The 23798-nt window shown below is 39.0% G+C and overlaps 1 protein-coding gene across 1 annotated transcript in view; it reads right to left on the bottom strand.

The window, feature by feature from the left end:
• Positions 1-23798, bottom strand: part of LOC126281547 (AP-3 complex subunit beta-2) — a 223057-nt gene that overhangs the window by 160823 nt on the left and 38436 nt on the right. The window contains exons 2-3 of the mRNA XM_049980608.1: positions 21387-21462; positions 16832-17002 (exon numbers count right to left, since the gene is read on the bottom strand). Coding sequence (XP_049836565.1) covers positions 16832-17002; positions 21387-21462 — 247 coding nt within the window. The remainder of the gene's footprint in view (positions 1-16831; positions 17003-21386; positions 21463-23798) is intronic.

The following is a 23798-nucleotide window of genomic DNA, read 5'->3' as shown; positions in this document are numbered from 1 at the left end:
GTTCTAGGACTAATTATTTGCTATTTGAAACACTGAAAACCACAAAATGTGTTTACTTCTAACAAGCAGGTTAAGTCCAGATCCATATAAACCTAACCATAGAACCTATCCAAATATTTTATTTATAATATAAAATAGAAAGTAGGAGCACTAAAATAAAAAAGTATTAAAATGAAAAAAGCTAATTAAGTTGATCATAACCATGGTTTAGATCCTAAGGATAATTTAATTACAATGAGCTGTAATGGAGAAATTTAGTTCTTACAAGACAAAAGAGGGAATTTTTCACTCCTCCTAGAAAACTGCATCACTGCAGCTTTCCGTGAGATAGTCATGTTGTTTTTTCAGTTGATAGTTGTGTTTGCAAGATAAAGAAATAGTTTCATTAAAACTTTGTGTGAGATGAGAGTGTGAAATTGTAACATTTAAATGGCAAGTGATTCAAATAACTTTGAGGAGGCCTGCTTTCTGTTTTGTTCATTTTTGTGCTTTCATTCACTGTTGCCAAATGGTCAAGAAAAAAAGGGGCAGTTTGGTACTTCTTTAATATTGAAGGAAAAGATGTTGTTTGTAAGTATTGTACTCAAGAATACAAGCAAGGTAATTCACCTAAAATGGAAAACCATATAAATAAATGTATCAAATGCCCTGAAGGATTGAAACAATTTCTCACTGTCAGTAAACCAATACCTATACCATCAAGCCACAAAGGATATCAATCAGCCACTGGCAGTGGATGCACATTCAGATGTAGGCCAGACTACCCAAGGTCAACCTTTTTTAATCTCAAGTGGTTTAAGTTCAGCTACATCTCCTTTCAAGTCATCAACACTACCTCCACCAAAGCCTTGGCCAAGTCCCCTATCTGAACACTCTTCTAGTTTGGGATCTGCAACTACACCAATTTACAGTCCAGCTTCATCAAGAGCAATAATGGCATTTTTGGATCACATGGATAACCAGACAAATGTAAGTTTAAATCATTTAAGGCCAACTAGTCTCTGGTATGAGAATGAGTGGTTTATAGTAGTCGTTTTTGTAGCCTATTATATTGTAGGCCTAAATTGTTTTTGTGATTTTAAACAGTAAGAATGTTGTATGTATTCCGCTGTATTAAGAAAGCAAATTACGAACAAATAGCCAAACTGGAAACTCTAGTGATTTTCCTTAATCCTATCAAAGAGATATATTAGCATCTCCCAGCCTAATTATTGCCCACCATTCATTTAAATACCACAAAAACAGAAGTAGGTTAGTTATAGTTTGTAAAACAAAAGTAGTTTGTAAAACAAAAGTTTGTTAACAAAAGTAGGTCAGTTTTTCTGACTGATCCCTCATGTTACTAGAATATGGCTTAACTTATCCTTTGACAAATAACTATTCTCGCCTTTAGGAGTAGTACATCTAGGTTGCAACTGCTCCTTCGAATCTCAAAACAGTTGACAGTGTAATGTGTAGTGTGTCTTTCGTAGGATAGAAATATTTTAATTCTGTACATTGTGTGTGTAGCTGTCATATATTGGTTATTTTTTTAAGACTTTGGCAACCAAGCCCAAGTGTAGCTCGGGCCACAGCACTGAGATAAATGGACCACACCTGAGTCCAGTTCGGGCTGCAATGTTTCACGTCGTACAAGCCTCCTGTCGCTCGAAAACAACTCGTTTCGTGTGAGAACATTGTATAGACATCTGGCTGGCCGTCCCTTGTATGTGCTGCCCTCTGTTGTCAGGTTCTAGAATTACTTGGAAAGAAGCAGTAGCAAACTTTGGTGCTGACATCGCACCTGACCGAGTCTTTGTGTGCTCGAATTGTCATCGTGTTCGCATGCAGTTTAGTTCAGTTTTATTGCTGTCTGTGATCCTACTATAATGTTTATTGAGTGGTCAAGAAATTTTAGAGGCACTGGAAGAAGAAATATCTATGTGGGAACAGTCTGAAGATGATTCAAGTTCAGGTAAGCTACAGACTGATATAACTTTTTTGTTTCTAGTACTATTGCTTCAGTTACTGGCACTGCAATTAGAATAAGTTAAATTTTACTTGACTTCATCTTATATTTTTTTACAGACAAATCTGATGACGAATACACTGATTTTCGAACAACTTCCAAGAGAAAATGTTCTTCTGCTATAACATAGTCTTCTGCTCCACTACAGAAGAGGCAGCAGTCTTCGCAAATAAAAATCAACAGATACTGATTTAGGTTGGAGATTCGAGGACCTACAGCCTCTTTTGCCACAGTTCTCCGACATAACTGGAGTAAGAGCTGCAGTTGATGAAAGATCCACTCCACTTGACATGTTGCCTACTTTCTTTCCACATTCTATGATGAAACACACAAAATCAGAAACGAACAGGTATGCAAAGTGTGTTTGTGATAAACTGAAGGCAGGCTCCAAACTAAAGCCACACAGTGTTTGGCATTCATGGGTTGGAGTGAAGCCTCACGAAATGTATTTGTTTTTCGCCATAATTATTCATCTGTGCCTCATGGAGATACCAAAATTGGCAGACTACTGGTCTGTCAATAGTTTTATTGCAACCCCTTTCCCAGGATCTATAATGAGCAGAAATAGGCTCAAGGCCATACTTTCAAATTTACATTTGTATGACAATTCAACCTACATTCCCAGAGGTCAACCACATCATGATGCCATGCACAAAATCAGACCTTTTCTCAATCGTCTGTTATGAGAATGTAAGAAATCATTTTATCCCTATGAAAATCTCACCACTGGTGAAAGCATGTGTGGATTTAGGGGACGAGTGGTCTTTCATGTCTACATAAAAAATAAACCAGGCAAGTAAGGAATTAAAATGTTTATTGTTTGTGATTCAAAGACTGGTTACATTTTGGGATTTGAAGTATACTCGGCTAAAGGATCAAAAGACAATTCCATAATACCACTCTTTCAGAGGTTGCTTGCTGATTATTTGGGTAAAGGTCACACTGTTTATATGGGTAGATTTTACAGTTCGCCAGCAGTTTTGATTTTTTATGGCAAAATAAAACTAAAGCTATAGGCACATCCATGGCTAATCGAAAGGAACTACCAGAAGAAAATGTTATTTAAAATAAAATCAGAAGCAATCAGTCGGTGTCAATGACGAGAAACCATCTGCTTTGTTTGAAGTGGAAGGAAACAGAGGGATGTCTTATGCCTTTCCTCATAACACAAAATGACAACATTTCTGTTCACACAAAGGATGGTGTCAAGATCAAGTCAGAACTGGATGTTATTCTTTATTATATTACAAACAAAACAGGGATTGATAAAAGTGATCAGATGATCTCCTATTACCCTTTTAAGAGGGAACAAATGAAGTCGTGGAAAAAACTATTTTTTCACTTGTTCATAATGGCTGCAACAAATGCTTATGTTCTGTATTGAGAGACTACAAACCCTAATGAGAAGAAAAACACACCTTTCTGCATGACACTTCAGACTTTACCACATAAAATCCAGTTGTGTGTGAATGTGATGAAATCCACACCCCGCACTTTTCTTTTTTGAGTGAAAATTATACATTCTGTAACCATCATTGCATAGCTTGTAATGTGTCAGAGAACTGCAATAAAGGTCAAAAGTAAACCTTGAAGCTTGGTCTTTTTTATTATGAATTGCCCTTTAAGACACATCAAGCACAGATGTGCCAGTAATAATTTAAAGAATGGCATAAATAGCTGGTTTTCTGGGCCCAAAATTTTCCTACGTGGCTGGAGCTCAGGGTGTTAATAATTTTTACTTGGGATTGAAAATAAGGTGAGTAAGTAGTAGTTTATGTTCATCCCATTTCTCAAAAGCAGTTAAAAATTTTTAGGTGACATAAGTTTATAGTTTTTATTCTTTGTTGTGCCTTTATTAAATGGTCCATTACCACTTGCTGCCCCCTCCCCCCCAACCGCACCCTCCCCAAGGGATGTTGAACCAATCCTTAGCTACAGCGGGTTCTGTTAGCAGATTCCCATTATGTTTGGTAGAGCACCCACTGTGGATAGACTTGAGATCTGCATATAATCTACCATCAAGATTTTGAACGTCTAGAACTTATCTTGAGACTTAGTATACAGACATGAAAGAAGAAATAACAAAAATAATTCAGGAAACAAAAAATTTACGAGTCTATAGTTAATTTTGTGATTTCAAAGCCAAAACCATTTTTTGTAGATTTCAAAATGACCAAAACTGATAGTCATTATGCCGAATACATGGCAGAGATCATCAGATCTGTCATAAAGAAGTATGGTCCTGATAAGTTTTTGGTGGTTTTTGCCACCAATGCTCCAAACATGAAGGCAGCTTTAACACTGTTGAAAGAAAAGTATCCTCCAATAGTACCATTAGGCTGCATTGCTCACCCTTCTCCATTTACTGTGTGCTGACATCTTAGGATGCCAGACTGTTCAAAGTTTCTTTGCAGAGGTGATAACTATAGTAAAGACTATCAAAAACAGTCACATATTGAAGGCTTTGTTCGATGAAGTTCCTCCTGAGAAAAGGTTCAAAGATCAAATATCTCTGACGTTGCCTTGACAGACCAGATGGGGCAGCCACCTTTTTTGTTTGGAGAGCTTGCAAATGAACAAAATGATCCTCCAAACATTGGCCATCAATGAAAAGGCAGATATAGAACCATCCATTAAAAGGAAACTACTAGATGATGCTGTTTTTTGGGTTAGTTCCTGAACTGCGTGTGGTGGAAGCACCAGAAGGGTCCACAACAGCCTGGGAGGCACGTGCAACAGAGGAAAGCACTGTCAATAGAGAAGGTGACGACATTGTGGCTGTAGTGATTGAGTCAATTGTACAGGACTAAGACACCCTCATGTTTTCTAGACTCTTGATATGTGAGCTGGTCCAGGGTCTTATACACTTGGATTTTCTTTTCTCACTAAAAAATGGAGCAATCTGGTGAAAGTGAGAGTGGAACTCATCAGAGTTTACATAGATGGGGGGAGGGGCACGAGAAACATTTGCGTGCAGTGGACATCCACAATCCCTGCAGAAACGGGTAGTGCTGCAACAGGAAGACGTGTCTGAACTTCATACACCTGAAGCATTTCATGTGAGGAGTAACATAGGGTTTCATGTCACAGTGGTGGACTATCACACAACCTTCTCAGGCAATGTATCACCCTTGAAAGCCAAGATGAAGGCCCCGGTAGCAACTCCATTTTCCCTTGGTCGCCAACAGACATGACGGATGAAGTGCACACCCTATCATTCTAAGCTGGCCTGCAGCTCATCACCATATCGCAAAAGCAGACCACAGTGAAAGATGAACACTCTGGACCATACTGAGACTCTTGTGGCGAGCGAGAGTCGCAGATATGTACTCAACTTTTCACACTCAACTTTTCACAAGAGAGCATCTACTGTTACTGGGCAGGAGATGATGTTTTAATCAGGAGGTAACTGCTCTTCATCTTAGAGCTGGCTGTAACTACTTCATATTTGTCCTCAATGTGTTCAACTAAAAATAAAGACTTTGTGGTCAAAAAGGTGTCCCCAGCAGTGTTGGTACATAACAGCTATTGGTGGAGGATTTTGCTCCTTGTCATCTCGTCCCGCATTCCTCCCAAGGTGTGGCCAGGGAAGGGAATATGCTGGGATCATACTTCATTGCAACATACGAGGGCTTTCAAAATGAAGAGACTGCTGGTGCCGTGTGACCAGCAGTGGGAGAAAGTTTAAGTCACTTCATGGCTCAACTATCCACCATGATGCCAGCCACTCTGAACGGCGGCTCTCCCTTCAGGTGCCACCCAGCCACAGCAATACCTACTTGGCCAGTAATCCGTTTCCGGGAACCCCCATGCCCCAGTCCTGAAGGGCACACATTCCATGGCATACATGTGGAGTGTGCAGCGTAGACACCAATAATGTGACCCCTGCATGGTCAGTGGACCACTACCGTGCAGACACTTGACAATCCCCCCCCCCCACTGGGATGGCTACTGTGCTGGGTTTTGGGCATACAACAGGAAGGAAAGTTGTCAGGCTGGAAGGCACAGAGGCAAAGCATTCACCACAGTGGGTGACCTTCAATACATGACACGCATTTCAGAAATGATAGCAGATCAAACCCAATATGGGGACCACACAATCATTAATGCAAGGTGAAGACAGCGCCGAGAATGAAACCGGAAATCCGGACCAAAATCATGAACCAAGTCCAGGCTAGATCTGCACCAAAAAGGGCCATATCACAGAAAGTCTGAAGAAGTACGAGACAGTCAATGTGTAAGTTTGCAGCACAGAAAGAGGAAGTAGTGCTACAAAGACTGTGGCCCTGTGGTAGCCAAGCACGTACTCACCAAAGAGCATTGGGCCTCTGTGGGGCATGCCAGTGAGACCAGCAATCTTCACCACTTCTACCAGCTGCTCCTGGAATTGAGGATGCCCTCACAGTTAAAGTGACACACATCACTGGTGCCAATAAGAGCAAAAACTTGCAGACTGTTGCACCCTTCTCCAAATCTCAGATGAGCTTTCCCCGCAAACACATCAAGTGCACACTGGAATTCTTTCCAGCCTTGAATGATATTTCCTCATGGGACTCCTTAATGTGCCTAACATTGGAGTTCTCAATAACTAATATACCCCCCACCCCCAGATGCCTGCTCGGACCTTATGAAGGAACGGCCACCAGTCCACTCACAAAGAAAGCAGGCAAGGTCAGATTGCCAACCTCCACACTGATTCTCCACCTTGAGTGACACAACCATGTAACATCCAATTGCTCATGTTGCAGTTAGGTATGCTGGGTACACTGAAAGGTGTCTCAACAGCAGAGCCCATGAGTGAACCAAGAAACAAGAAGCCCCAAGGCAGTAGCCTGCAAATTGCTGACTGTGGCCACAAGCGTCTTCAGCTGTTCGCAAACCACAGCCAGCTACCCCTGCATCTGCACAGAGTTAGCACACATCCTATCCATCCTACTACTACTACTACTACTACTACTACTAACTTGAAAATTACAGTATGAAAATAAACAGAAAATGCTAAATATGTCACTAGTCTCCTAGTAGTGCTTCACCAATGGGGTCTAGCAGCTGATTGAGTTTGGCTATTGGAAAGGTGAAGGCACCTGCAGGCAGTTCTGGTGTTGATAATGGAAGCAAGACTTAAGGAAAATCAAGACATATTCATATGATTTGTTGATCTGGAAAGAATTAATTACAATGTAAAATGGTGCAAGATGCTCAAAATTCTGAGAAAAAGTGGAGTAAGTTATAGGGAAACGCAAGTAATAGATAGTATGTACCAGAACCAAGAGGGAACAATAAGAATGGAAGACAAAAAACAAAGTGCTCAGGCCGAAAGGATGAGAGATCAGGCATATAATCTTTCACCCTCCTACTGTTCAATCTATACATCGAAGAAGCATTGACAGAAATAAAAGAAAAAAATCCAACAACGGAAAATACTGGATGGAATGTAACAATGTTATTAAAAGGATAGTCACTATTCACTGTATAGTGGAAATGCTGAGTCACAGATAGGCACAACAAAAAGCTTATCAAAAAATAAGCTTTCAGCAAACAAGGTCTTAGTCAAAATTAAACACACACACACACACACACACACACACACACACACACACACACACACACACACACACACACAGAGAGAGAGAGAGAGAGAGAGAGAGAGGGGGGGGGGAGAGAGAGAGAGAGAGAGAGAGAGGGGGGGGGGAGAGAGAGAGAGGGGGGGGGGGGGGGAGAGAGAGAGAGAGGGGGGGGGAGAGAGAGAGAGAGAGAGAGAGAGAGAGAGAGAGAGAGAGAGAGAGAGAGTGTCTCGCAGCTGAAGCCAGGCTATGAACAGCAATAAAAAAAATAGAAATAAAAGAAAGGTTCAAGTATGGGATCAAAATTCAGGATGAAAGGATAGCTGTGATACAATTTGCTGATGACATTGCTACTTTCAGTGAAAGTGAAGCAGAATTATAGGACATGTTTAACAGAATGAAGAGTCTCTTAAAGTAATGAGCAGTGATAGAAATGACACTAGTGATAAAACTAAGGGAAACAAAGTAGACAAGACAAGGAATTTTGCCACCTTGAAAGCAAAGTAACACATGACAGACAAAGCATGGAGGACATAAAAAGCAGACTAGTAACAGCAAGAAGGACATTATTGACAAAAAGAAATATACTAGTATTTTACATTGACATTAATGTGAGAAGCCCAACAGAAGTTACTTCAGCATCTGTCAGTTATTCTTCCAGATTACATGCTGCAAGTTTCCTATGAAGAACTCCTCAGTCAAGTCACAAATTCTATTTGATACCTCTTTTTGATTGAACTTGTGTTGTAAGGTCTATATCAAATGCTTTTTAGAAGTTAAAAAATACACCTGACTGACTTTATCTAATGTTTTCAGGTCATCATATGAGAATAGTGTTTATTTGGTTTAGCACAACTGATGTTTTCAGGATCCATGGAGGAGCTGTTCTCCTCAAGATACTCCATTCTGTTCAAGCTCAATTTATGTTCTAAGTCTCTACAGTAGACAGATGTAAGCAATATAGGATAGCAATTTCATGATTCATTTCTGATAACACTATTCTAGATGGGTGTCATTTCCACTTTGTACCTACTGCTGGGGACAATTCTTTGTTTGAGGGATCCACATTGTATTGTGGCTAAATAAGGGGCTTCACTCAAACACTAGATCGCGTGTTGGAGTCCATTGGGCTCTGAAGATTTATTCAACTTCAATGATTTAAGCCATTTCTCAACACAACTGACACGAATATCTCTACCACTCTTCTTTGGGACCAAAGTCCTAGATTTTCCTTGTAAGGAATCAGAGTTCAGTATTTCTGCTTTTGCTCTCCTATCTTCAACTTCATATTCTGTGCCATCCACGAGTGTCTGGACACTAACTTCAGTGCCATCGAGACCGTTACCATTTTAGCAGTATATCTTTGGGTATTGTGAGAGGTTCTTTGATAAGATACTGCTAGAGAGGGTGTTGAAGTTCTCACAGATTACCATTATGACTGATGAAAATGTTCACTTAAAATATATTTATTTATACTCCAATGCTTTATTTTATGCCTTTTGTGCAGCATGCACTAATTTTTTAGAAGTTTCTCTACAGAGACTGTATGCCACTGAGGCTCCTTACCATCACGAACTGTTCTGCTAGGTGTCTGTCTATACAGTGCTATTCTTCTAAACTTGAGCTACTGTTCATCTACATTTGCTGCTCAGAGCTACACGTTTCGAAAGTTCCTCCTTAAGATACAGTGTTGTTTTGCCCTTAAATAGTTTACTAAAAATGTAGCCCTTAGATAGTTTTCTAAACATGTTGAATGAGTCTGTTGATCAACCCAAAGATATAACTGTATATTTATGCACAAACTATCTCCCAAACTGCTTCAGTTTCTGCCTTGAGTTTCTTGCCTACTGCAACAAACACAGAATGTCAATTTCCCATTAGCCTATCCTTTTGATATGCCTTATATTTACCCCAAAAATCTCAATGCTGTCTATTTGAGTTTAACCAGCTTTCTATAACTGGTATGTTTCACTCCACTGCTTTTCAGGAGTGCTTCAAAGTTTGGCTCTTTGTTGTGAATAGGACTTTAATAGTTTCTTCTGTGGGTGGCATTTCTTTGGATCTGACAAGAAAAGTTCATAGCTTACATATACTGCTGACGAAGGCCTTAATGTCCAAAAGCTTTATTTGTGACAGTTCTTTTGTTGGGCTCACCTGTTACATCTACACCTACATACATAATTCGCAAGCCACCATACAGTGTGTGACAGAGGTGCCTTGTACCGCTACTAGCCATTCCCTTTCTTGTCCCACTCACACTTCCCCCACACTTCCCCCAATAAAGCAAAGCCTACCATTCCCCTTCCCTACAACCAAATGTGTGCTCATTTCATTTTATAATGCTTTGGAACATCACACCTACATATTTAATCGACGTGACTGTGCCATGCAGCACACCACTAATACTGTATTCGAACATTACAATATTGTTTTTCTGTTCATCTGCATTAGGTTACATGTTTCTACATTTAGAACAAGTTGCTATACATCACATCACACAGAAATTCTGTTGAGTCATCCTGTATCTTCCTTTAGTCACTCAATACTGACACTTTCACCTACACTACTGCATCATCAGCAAACAGTCACTAATTGCTGCTTATCATATCTGTTGAATCAGTGAACTGACACGAGAAGAAAAGCTGAATTTTACTCCATCTTATTGCTTCAATGCAGACTGCTAATCCACACTTGGAACTAATCCCCTTTCAAGATTAACAAGATCAGGTAATATTTGTTTATCAGTTGCCTCCTTAATTACACTATCCAACAAACTGGCCACAAAACTAACAACCAACATATTTGCATGATTAAATGGGTGCTTCTCTTAAACTTTGCTTGTCCCTCAGCATAATGCTTATGGTGGTTAAATGTTCAATGCAATGTAATCACACACAGTGCTGTGACTGTCGTATGTGTGATTTGCCAAATTCACAAGGAAAGCATTAGACTTCAGGAACACAAAGCCCAAGATTATCTTTCACAGTCAATACACTTCTTACTTTGGCAAGTAGTCAGAAAATATGTATGATCCCTTTCTTGGTCTTTTGCTACCATCTGCATAAATACAGAAGCACTGTTAACTGTCAAATTGTTCTGGAATGGCTACTATAAAATTTAAATGTCCACTACTGCCAATGTGACATGAATGACACACTGACACCTTGCCAGAATATGGGAAGAGAGCACACCTCCAAAAACATCACAGACACTCTGAATGGTTGTGGTTAGTAACCTTAAAAGATTTTATAAGAAAAGTAATGTTGTGCTGATCACTGAACTATTTACACAAAAATCTCACAATGATATAGTATTTTTCAAGATAATACAATACCAATCATTTGGCCAAAATATAACACACAGGGTACAAAACATGCTTTAAGGAGGGTAGACAGATAGCCTATGAGGATAGGACAGGGTGTTTGCCATGGCCTTGATTAATGAACCATCCCGGAATTTGCCAAAGAGATCAGGAAAACCCAAATCATGATGGCTGGAAAGAGCAGCTCCACCCTCCCAAATATGAGGTCAGTGTCCTATCAGATGCACTGTCTCATTTGGTAATTCTCTGTTGTATAATGTTCCTTCATTTACACACAAATTGTTCCAGGTAAACATAGTGTCCTCCTTCACTGCCCACATACCGAGGACACACACTAGTGGCTCTGGGACTGTTTTTGGTCACTTGCAAAGTAAACACTGTAATTAAAATCAAATTCATCATTAATCAGTTTCTATATATTCCATCACTGACACCTTGCCAGAATATGGGAAGGGAGCACACCTCCAAAAACATCACAGACACTCTGAATGGTTGTGGTTAGTAACCTTAAAAGATTTTATAACAAAAGTAATGTTATGCTGATCACTGAACTATTTACACAATCACCCCCCCATGAACCATGGACCTTGCCGTTGGTGGGGAGGCTTGCGTGCCTCAGCGATACAGATAGCCGTACTGTAGGTGCAACCACAACAGAGTGGTATCTGTTGAGAGGCCAGACAAACGTGTGGTTCCTGAAGAGGGGCAGCAGCCTTTTCAGTAGTTGCAGGGGCAACAGTCTGGATGATTGACTGATCTGGCCTTGTAACAATAACCAAAACAGCCTTGCTGTGCTGGTACTGCGAACGGCTGAAAGCAAGGGGAAACTACAGCCGTAATTTTTCCCAATGGCATGCAGCTTTACTGTATGATTAAATGATGATGGCATCCTCTTGGGAAAAATATTCCGGAGGTAAAATAGTACCCCATTCGGATCTCCGGGCGGGGACTACTCAGGAGGATGTCGTTATCAGGAGAAAAAAACTGGCGTTCTACGGATCGGAGCGTGGAACGTCGGATCCCTTAATCGGACAGGTAGGTTAGAAAATTTAAAAAGGGAAATGGATAGGTTAAAGTTAGATATATTGGGAATTGGTGAAGTTCAGTGGCAGGTGGAACAAGACTTCTGGTTAGGTGAATACAGGGTTATAAACACAAAATCAAATAGGGGTAATGCAGGAGTAGGTTTAATAATGAATAGGAAAATAGGAATGCGGGTAAGCTACTACAAACAACATAGTGAACGCATTATTGTGGCCAAGATAGATACGAAGCCCACACCTACTACAGTAGTAGAAGTTTATATGGCAACTAGCTCTGCAGATGACGAAGAAATTGAAGAAATGTATGATCAAATAAAAGAAATTATTCAGATAGTGAAGGGTGACGAAAATTTAAGTCATGGGTGACTGGAATTCGGTAGTAGGAAAAGGGAGAGAAGGAAACGTAGTAGGTGAATATGGACTGGGGCAAAGAAATGAAAGAGGAAGCCGCCTGGTAGAATTTTGCACAGAGCACAACTTAATCATAGGTAACACTTGGTTCAAGAATCATAAAAGAAGGCTGTATACATGGAAGAAGCCTGGAGATACTGACAGGTTTCAGATAGATTATATAATGGTGTGAAAGAGATTTAGGAACCGGGTTTTAAATTGTAAGACATTTCCAGGGGCAGATGTGGACTCTGACCATAATCTGTTGGTTATGAACTGTAGATTAAAACTGAAGAAACTGCGAAAAGGTGGGAATTTAAGGAGATGGGACCCAGATAAACTAAAAGAACCAGAGGTTGTACGGAGTTTCAAGGAGAGCATAAGGGAGCAATTGACAGGAATGGGGGAAAGAAATACAATAGAAGAAGAATGGGTAGCTTTGAGGGATGAAGTAGTGAAGGCAGCAGAGGATCAAGTAGGTAAAAAGACGAGGGCTAGTAGAAATCCTTGGGTAACAGAAAAAATATTGAATTTAATTGATGAAAGGAGAAAATATAAAAATGCAGTAAATGAAGCAGGCAAAAAGGAATACAAACGTCTCAAAAATGACATCGACAGGAAGTGCAAAATGGCTAAGCAGGGATGGCTAGAGGGCAAATGTAAGGATGTAGAAGCTTATCTCACTAGGGGTAAGATAGATACTGCCTACAGGAAAATTAAAGAGACCTTTGGAGAAAAGAGGACCACTTGTATGAATATTAAGAGCTCAGATGGAAACCCAGTTCTAACCAAAGAAGGGAAAGCAGAAAGGTGGAAGGAGTATATAAAGGGTCTATACAAGGGCGATGTACTTGAGGACAATATTATGGAAATGGAAGAGGATGTAGATGAAGATGAAATGGGAGATACGATACTGCGTGAAGAGTTTCACAGAGCACTGAAAGACCTGAGTCGAAACAAGGCCCCTGGAGTAGACAACATTCCATTGGAACTACTGACGGCCTTGGGAGAGCCAGTCCTGACAAAACTCTACCATCTGGTGAGCAATATGTCAGTCGAAATACCCTCAGACTTCAAGAAGAATATAATAATTCCAATCCCAAAGAAAGCAGGTGTTGACAGATGTGAAAATTACCAAACTATCAGTTTAATAAGTCACAGCTGCAAAATACTAACGCGAGTTCTTTACAGACGAATGGAAAAACTAGTAGAAGCCGACCTCGGGGAAGATCAGTTTGGATTCCGTAGAAATGTTGGAACACAGGCAATACTGAACCTACGACTTATCTTAGAAGCTAGATTAAGGAAGGGCAAACCTAAGTTTCTAGCATTTGTAGACTTAGAGAAAGCTTTTGACAATGTTGACTGGAATACTCTGTTTCAAATTCTGAAGGTAGCAGGGGTAAAATACAGGGAGCGAAAGGCTATTTACAATTTGTACAGATGGCAGTCATAAGAGTCGAGGGACATGAAAGGGAAGCAGTGGTTGGGAAAGGAGTGAGACAAGGTTGTAGCCTCTCCCCGTTGTTATTCAATCTGTATATTGAGCAAGCTGTAAAGGAAACAGAAGAAAAATGTGGAGTAGGTATCAAAATTCATGGAGAAGAAGTAAAAACTTTGAGGTTCGCCGATGACATTGTATTTCTGTCAGAGACGGCAAAGGACTTGGAAGAGCAGTTGAACGGAATGGACAGTGTCTTGAAAGGAGGATATAAGATGAACATCAACAAAAGCAAAACGAGGATAATGGAATGTAGTCAAATTAAATCGGGTGATGCTGAGGGAATTAGATTAGGAAATGAGACACTTAAAGTACTAAAGGAGTTTTGCTATTTAGGAAGTAAAATAACTGATGATGGTCGAAGTAGAGAGGATATAAAATGTAGACTGGCAATGGCAAGGAAAGCGTTTCTGAAGAAGAGAAATTTGTTAACATCGAATGTAGATTTATGTATCAGGAAGTCGTTTCTGAAAGTATTTCTTTGGAGTGTAGCCATGTATGGAAGTGAAACATGGACGATAACTAGTTTGGACAAGAAGAGAATAGAAGCTTTCGAAATGTGGTGCTATAGAAGAATACTGAAGATAAGGTGGGTAGATCACATAACTAATGAAAAAGTATTGAATTAGATTGGGAAGAAGAGAAGTTTGTGTTACAACTTGACCAGAAGAAGGGATCGGTTGGTAGGACATGTTCTGAGGCATCAAGAGATCACCAATTTAGTACTGAATGGCAGCGTGGAGGGTAAAAATCGTAGAGGGAGACCAAGAGATGACTACACTAAGCAGATTCAGAAGGATGTAGGTTGCAGTAGGTACTGGGAGATGAAGAAGCTTGCACAGGATAGAGTAGCATTGAGAGTTGCATCAAACCAGTTTCAGGACTGAAGACCACAACAACAACAACATATTCCATCAAGAAGAAGAACCTTCAGGGATGTGGTGAAAGTCAAGGTCTTCAACAAGGGACAAGCAAATCATAGAAACTTATGGTTTAAATTGTGTTAAAGTATTATGTCCATATTAATGAGAATTTAAACTGGAAAAAGTACATTTTGGAACTCCTAAAACAACTTAATTCAGCCGCATTTGAATGTAGAATCAATGCCACTCTTGGAAAGAGATAAATCTGTAATTTGACATATTTTGCATATTTTCATTCAATAATGGCATATGGAATAATGTTCAGATGTAACTCTTCTCTAAGAAAGAAAGTCTACATTGCTCAAAAATGTGCTGGACCATCTTGTATTCATCTGTTTACAGAGTTGGACATTCTGGCTACTGCTTCACAGTATTTTTGTTCCCTCATGAAGTTTGTTGTAAACAATCCATTGCAGTTCAAAAAGAACAATGATGGACATAATTACAATACCAGACACAAGAACTACATTAATTGCTCCACATTACAGTTATCTTTAGCACAAAAATGGGTGCAAAATGTCGGTACTAAAATTTACGGTAGCTTACCCAGATATATAAAATGTCTGACAGACAGCAAAGTAAATTTTGGAAACAAACTGAAAAAGTTTCTACCTGACAACTTCTTCCACTCCAGAGAAAAATTTCTATTACTATAATGCGTAAAAGATGGCGGGTAGGAATTGCTATATAGATGTTCAGCATGCAGCAAATTTTACAAATTAATTTTCAACAAGGATGTAAATGAATTGTTTCACATCATTACAATTTATCACGTGAATGAACCGTGGAACATGAAACAAACCAACCAACCAACTATTAACTATAATTATAATGCTTACTGTTAATAGCGCTTAAGCCAACTAAATTCAAAATACAAATTAAATTGTGTTAAAAGCCCTTGCAAGCAGTATGCCACAGTCCTTTGTGCATGATTGTTCGTATCTGATTAAATCTACATGTTTGTCTGTGGCCTCTGTGAAGGATCTCTCTCTCTCTCTCTCTCTCTCTCTCTCTCTCTCTCTCTCTCTCTCTCTCTCTCTCTCGTTCTCCTGCATGCATGTTTATATGGGAGGGGGAGGGAGGGGGGGGAGGGGTGGGGGGGGGGGGAGAGAGAGAGAGAGAGAGAGAGAGAGAGAGAGAGAGAGAGAGAGAGAGAGAGAGAGAGACTAAATTTGTGAGACTTTTTGGACTTTGTGTGTCTATGCATCACCAATTATTCCTCCACAAATGAATAGCTCTTGGTCCCAACTTTATCATTTATATGCTGAAATACCTGTTACCATATTATAAGTTATGAAATGACTATACAATATCTGAAAAGTAAAAGTTTTCAGATCTATACAAAACTATACATGACATTTCCGCACAGCTTTTCATACATACACTGACTGTTCTACCATATAAACTCGAAATTCTTTGACAAATGTAACTATGAACATTACTCTTTAATTTGCTTCATGAAATAACTCTTTACACGACATTCGAAAAATCTCGCGGATTATAAGCTTGTAAATGAGTAAAGTATTTTAATACAGAAAGTTGGAAGTCTCAAAAATGAATTGTGCTTAAGAAATTGAAGAGTCTGTAAGGGCTAAGGGCAAGAGCGCGCGCGCGCACGCGTACGCACACGCACACGTGCACACAAAACTGCCACCTTCCACAGCTGAGTTGCTGGCCACCTGCTCATAGTAAACTGTCAACAAGAAAGCTGTTTAACTAACTGAGGATCCGATGAAGCATTAGTCTTTCTTGACACACACTGTTTGGACTTGATAAGTTTGTAATTATTCACAGTAGGGCAGCAGACATAGTGATGGCGAGTTTGCATAGCATGCAGGCTATTGTAACCTGTATTTGTGAACAAGCTGGTGAATATTACTCTGGTGAATATTACTCACTCAGTGTTTGCATTTTTATGCTCCTCATGGGGCTTGCATTGCTTAATAACTAGTGTTAGTAACTAGCATATGGCACTTTCAGCCAAGGATAAACCATTACATATCAAAATTTGATGTAAATGAGCTGTTATTTTCTCATAATTTACACAGGTAATTTATCTCAAATAACTTTTTATTCTTACCTTCAAAGCTCTTTGAAAGGTAGAGATAGATAACAATGCTAAATCCTGTTGTTCTTCAGCATATCTCACTAAATATACATATACTAATTTTTTCACTTCAATGTTCTTTGAAACAACATTTTTAACAACTGCTGGAAAAAGATCAGATGCATCTCTTCCTTTTGCAACCATCTGAAAAAAGACAGGTAGATCACATGGCAAATTTCAGAGAAATATGTATCTGTATGAAACAATGTGAGGTACCAAATCTACATGCAAGAAAGGACGTCCTGGAAAATAAAAAAAAAAAACACACCTTAAAACTAGAAGAAACAAATTATTGGCAAATAATATAAACGAAAGCAGAACAAATGAACCTGTCATTTATTCTTATTTTTGGAGTGTAATTTCCAACAGTAGCAATGCTATTCCACATGAAACACTTGTTCAGTCTAAAAAGGATTGAGAGTAGTAACTGCCCACAGATTTCATTACAAAATCATATGACAACTCATTCAAGGAAACTACAACAATCATGAGTCACAACCATCAGACCAGAGTCATATGGTGGAATGATGAATATTTTAAACTTGACATAGCACTAATTTCATAAACTCGTACATTCTCACATCATGCTCTGTAAATTCTGCCATGAAGGGCAGCCTTCAGAGATGAGAAATGAGTCAAGTTATACATTAACAGGCAGAGGTAGTCATTGCTGGCTGCTTCTGTAAAGTATAACAACTTTAAACAATCTGCCTATCACTAATCTACTCAAACTATAATTATGGTCAGTACATCTAGATTACTTTGTATACGAATGTAAGGAGCAAAACAGCCCCTTGGGGGGCTGTAGAAAGGTGGGAGGAGGATGCTGTTGCTGTTGCTGTTACTCCTACTCCTACTCCTACTCCTACTCCTCCTCCTCCTCCTCCTCCTCCTCCTCCACTGGTCAACACTGTTTCTACCAAACATTGAAACAAAAATTTAAGAAACTTTATAAATACCACTACAAGCTTTCCATATAGTAGCAAAGTCAAGACCTATCAAATACAAAATATTAGAGTTGGACATAATTTACACTCAAGTTCAAGTATTGTGATAAATTGTGGAAGTCATGGCTGATGAGGTATTCTTTTACTTTGTTTGAAATATTTGGAGATTTTCAATTTCCTGCCCGACATCCACTGGAAAACTGTTATATTATAAACTTTTGCATCATACTGTAAAACTGCATTCCCCACCCCACAGACAAATTCATTATTTTTCCTTATAGTATTGTGGTTAACTGATGAGTTCATCCTAAAAATTCAAGGTTATTACTAACCACAATTACCCTGAATAATCGAAATATTTTTGAACAGGAATTTCTTATTCGAAAGCTTATCCAAGTTCCGTGCTTAGGTACTGTAGGCCTGTCTTCTTGACATAATTTGATATGCCGGTCTGCTTCCAAGAGGAGTTGACATTTTTTTCATTTAGTATTCCAAATTTTTCTGGCAGCAATAATTCACTGTCCCAAAACCCTCTCTGGTCTATATAATCTAGAAGAGCATCAACACACTCCAGTGTGGTACAACAACTGAGAATGTTACTGTCTTCACACCAACTTTCACATTCAATGTCCTCTTTGTTTTGCTGTCAGGCAATAGTCACAATTTCAGCATTGTTCATGTACTGGAAGCTGGCTTTACATGCCTTGATCTTGAGCCACTCAGTCAAGTTTTCTTCTGCATCAACATCTTCAAAACCACTTAAATCCATTGAAGATTCATTATCTGGGCAGCTTTTATTTCTTCATCACTGAAACCTTTGAAAATCACTTTCTTCTATGCCTGGAAGAATTTTCCTCCATGATCGATCGTGGCTCGATTTTGTGCCAGGCATCATAAATCCCATGTACAGCACCTAGAATTGTTAACTCCTTCCAGAAGCCCACCAAATCATCACCACCAGTAGACCAGCTCCAATCACTAGTAGTTTTACTTAATAGTTCCCAGAAGCATTAGTGATGCACAAAATTGTAATGTGTTCTTTAGACAACTTATATTCAGGGGCATAAATTTCACTCTTATAAGCAAGGAATCGGATTGGTAGACATTTCCAACACAGACCACTTTCATCTGCATTACAAATTTTGTCTGGTATGAAATTCTCTTATTCTACAAATTTCTGACACTCTCCCAGAAGGAATCAGGTGCCCCAACATTTGAGCTAAGCTGCTCTCCTGGCACAATAAATTAATGAATCCTGTGATGATGTTTGAAGCTGGATAGCCATGCACACGAGGCATTACATTCTCCCTCTAACACTAGAGCTTCATGAAAAAATTTAGCTTTTGCAGCACACATTGCACCTGAAACCGTCACACCTTCTGCTCATTTTTGACTAAACGACTGCAAAAGAGCAGCATACAATTCATCAACTATAGATCTCTTCATGCTTTTCAACGTACGTTCCAGAAATAGAACTGAATTTCCTGATAAAAATCTGAATTTTTTGCTTATTCTTTTTGGTGTCCTGAACAGTCTGAATTCCAATGCCATAATCAGCAATTGGTTTCGCAGCAGTGTGCCCCCTCCCCTTTTCTCAAATCTTTCAATTAATTGTAATTTTTGTTTTAATTTCAACACATTTCTTTCATTTCTCCATCATCTCTTTTACAACTTCTTTTAACTTGCTTTGTTAACACTTATGGGCCAATTAACATCGCTTATGGGCCAATTAACATCAGAAAACTGACCTTTTTTTATTTATTTACACAGAACAGGCTGACAATGGGAATGGTACTCATTGTCACAAAGCGAGTCATTTATTGCTGTTTGCTACAGGAAAATATTGCACTTTTACTTTTTAGATGCGCGAATAATCCACAAATGAATTACTGGGAGTACACTGTATATATATTAATGTGTAAGTGTAACAACTTTAGGTGCTTGAAGAGGCGTCTGCAAGGTGTTCAGTTATCATCTTCACACAACATTCTTATTGCACACTTCTGTAGAATAAATACTTTTCTTGTCTTCTCTGCAATGCCTCAGAAAATCATGTAATATGACAGAACACAGTACACGAATGCAAAGTATGCCAGGAATCCTGACTGCAGTCCAACAGAGTGAGAGAGATTTCTGAGAGCAAAGCAGGAAAAACTGAGTTCTTGGTTAACTTGTTCACATGCTGGTGCCATCTCAGTTTATTATCCATCTGGATGTCTGGGAACTCCACACACAGCCTCATCCAGTGTATACTCATTGATTCCCACTTCTGGCACCTGTAAAATCAAACAATGGAAACTCCAGGCAGGAATATCACCACTGTATGAAAAGATAAGAGTGTTACTTACCATGAGGAAGACACATTAAGTTGCAGACAGGCACAGTGAAAAACACTTACATACAGCCATAAACTTTGTGTGACTTAATTGTGCCTGTCAGCAACTTAATGTGTCTTCTTTATGGTAAGTAGCAATCTATTTTTTCCTACACTGTTGATGTTCTGGCACCTGTAAGTAACTTATTCATTTGGTATTGTTGCAGGAGTCTTTGTAACATTAACAGTTAAACTGTTAGCTGCAACCAGTTGTAAACCCGTTCCACTCTCTCCTGGCTACTTCTTGTATGGATGAGTTTGAGCCTTTTTTGATATATTTATATCAGCAGCAAATATTATGATTTTTGGATAGTTCTCCGATGTCACATATAAATAATTTACCTAACAATGGGGGCAGGCGAAGCATTGAACCTTGCAGGACTCCATATTTAATGTTTCCCACTCTAAATTTAATCTTATTCCTGTCCTATCTTTTGTATTTAGAAAACGTTCCCCTTTTGTATCCTTAGATCACATGAGATATTGCCTTTAACTGTATCAAAGAAAAATTTAATCAAGAAACTAATTAATTTGAGACAGAACTGCTGGCTAGTACTTATCTTCTGGAGGTGAAATGTATGATATTCCCAATACATAAATCTAACATTAAAAGGAGCAATACTACCTGCTTTCGCTGCTAATAGTTCATTCACTAGGGACAAGAGAGGGATATCCTGGGGCAAGATAAAAAGGAAGAGCAAATGACTCAGACAGAAGGAGCAGAGAGATATATAAAATATGAAAATGCAGCAAATGAGCAGCAAACAGGGAATACAATGTCTAAAAAGGAGATTGACAGAAAATGTAAAATGGCTACACAAATGCAATTAAGAGGACAAATGCTAGACAGTAGAAACATGTATGACAAGGGGAAAGATCAGTGTTGCGTATAGGTAAACTGAAGATATCTTTGGACAAAGAGAAGCAGCTGAATAAATATCAAGAACACAGATGGTAAGCCAGTAATAACCAAAGAAGGGAAAGCAGAAAAGTGGAAAGAATGTATATGAGGACTACACAAGGGGTGGGAGAGGGGAGTGAGGGGGGGGGGGGGGGTGAATGTGTGCTCTAGCTGAAAAAGAGATTTGTCGAAAAACTAGCAAAGTTTCCAGACTGACTTATGTGCCTGTCAATGACTTAATGCCTTTACTGTTCAGTGAATTGTTACCGTTATTCTTAAATCATTTAAATTTGTAATTGTTATTACCCCAATAATCCTTTTCATGGCTTCCAGTTTGAGACCATCTTTGTTGCTATCCAGCATCTGCTTGAGGTCATCATGCCTAGAACACAGGAAAAAAAGCAGCATAACATTGATGCATCCATTTGTGACACAATGTCTGTTCAGTATTTCACAGATAAATGTTTATCACTGTCATCATTAGTAATCAGTATTACAACAATAATAATAATAGCAGTAATTCAGAAGATTCTTGTATCTTCTGAAGAGAAGATCTTGTACCTAAAGCAATTCTAGCTATCCACCGATGAAAAATTATATATAACTCTAGCAAATTTTTTTTTCCTCCAAAATATACATATGTCACATCAGGGCTGAAAGTAACACATATCCAACCTTCTAACATTAAACTGCCATCAAATGTTCATACAAAAGATAGCGTATGAATTACAGAATAACAAAGAGCTACAAATGAATACGCAGAAAACCAATGGAGAAATTTTACAGACTCGTTTATCTGGAATAGGAGAGGACAGGGAATGGAGAAAAGTATTTCCCTTTCCATCTCACCTCTCCTCACATCCTTGACCTGAGGTCCTGTTTGAATTCCCTAATAAATTCCCACTGTCTCATTCCCTTCAGTGCTTCCTGTTCCTTTATTACATTGATGAAAAATTTAGCCATAAACTTAATATTTTCTGCAAACTCCCTCTGCCACTCTTCAACAAGTATATTTTTTATATCTCTATTTGATTGTACTTTCAATCTAGAGACAATCCCCTACTCCTACTCCTACTCCTACTCCTACTCCTCACAAAACCTCTATGACTGCAGCACCACTGAGTGTTTATAAGCAGTTTTTATTATTAGACTGTTGTGGCCATAGAGAAAATAACTGAGTCATCAGGGCAAAGTATAGACACAGTTGGCTCTCAGTGTGTCTATCAAAAAGTGGATCAACTATGGTAACAAAATAATGATATGCATATCTTACACGTGATTATAATAAATCATCTGCAAATAAGTGGTTGTTTTTGTGATGACCTACTTGACTTCACTTCATTCCTGTGGCCCTTACGTGGGCATAGGGCATTCGGAGAAACTCGTCCATCTGTCTCTTTGGCCATATCCCTGAATTCTGCCCAAATCTTCTTGCTTCCCCTTCCACTGTCCTCCTCTATGTACAACTAAGTGTGTATTTCTTCCTTGTTCCCTGGGCATTCCAGTCCAATGCTTTCTTCTCTACTGCTCTATCTGGTTTTCCCAGTCTGTGTCCCATAGATCTCTACTTATTCTCAAGTGCCTGATTTACTATACGTATGTGGTTTGTTTTGCTCCATAGATATTCATTACTAATTAATTCTGGCCCCAAGATATTCATAATGTGCTGGAGATATTTATGGAGCTCTGTAACTGTGGTGTTATCTTCTTGTTTACTTTCCAATCTTTACTGGCAAACAGTGCATCCTTCACATTTGCATGAAAAATATAAATTTTAGTTTTGCATGTAATGCTTCTCTTTCACCATGCTGGATAAAACTGTATTGAGGCCTTCTTTAGTCGTTCTACACATTGTCACCAGCTCCATCATCTACTATCACTATTTACTCAGATAAAGGAATTAAGTGAATGTCTCCATCTGTGTTACAATCCGATAAATTTCCCTGTTTTTGGAGCTTTGCCCCTCTTTTGGCAGGTTTATCACCAACCCGTTTTCCCACTCCATTAGGGATTACTCTTCGAACCAAATATGTTTCAACAAGGAGTAGAGCATTCTAATATTAGTTTCCATATTGGCTTTTAAGAGCTCCAGTCCAGTCCAAGCATGGCACCTTTGTTTTTTTATGCTTCTCAAAGCAATCCCAGTTTCATCTGTTTTGGGTCACAGCAGATTTTTATCTTGATCTACTTCGACTTACTCTGAAACATATCTCACCTCTTGTTCTTGACCACTGTCACAATTTAACAGCTCCTTGAAATGATCCTCCCATCTTTGTGGCTGTGTCTGTTGGGTTGTAATCACCCCCTCCCCCAATTCTTGCTCTTAATTGGTCCTTCATTTCTAATGATCTTCACTGACAGCCGTTTGGTGATATTGTGCAGTTCATTTACATTCCCATCTTGCTGCTCTTCTACTACCTGTGACTGCTCATCTATCCATTTCCCTTCATCTCACCTTATCCCTATTTTCACTCTTTTTTTTCCTCCATGTATTCTTTATACACTTCAGTCTTCCATGCTCTATTTTACAAAGATTTAACTTCTTTTTGGTTCTTTCTTGTGGTTAATTTCACTCATCATGTCATCGGAGATCCGTACTTTCCTTTGATGTCTCTTAAATCCTAATATGTTGTCTCCAACATCTAAATAGCTGTTTCTAACTTTTCGCCAACCCATCTTTCTTCCTTCCTGCACAAAGTTTCCTTCACAGAGTACTGG

Source organism: Schistocerca gregaria, chromosome 7 (assembly GCF_023897955.1).
Source record: "Schistocerca gregaria isolate iqSchGreg1 chromosome 7, iqSchGreg1.2, whole genome shotgun sequence".
NCBI lineage: Eukaryota > Metazoa > Arthropoda > Insecta > Orthoptera > Acrididae > Schistocerca > Schistocerca gregaria.
The sequence above is the reverse complement of the archived record's forward strand: the minus strand, read 5'-3'. Positions and strand labels throughout refer to the sequence as shown.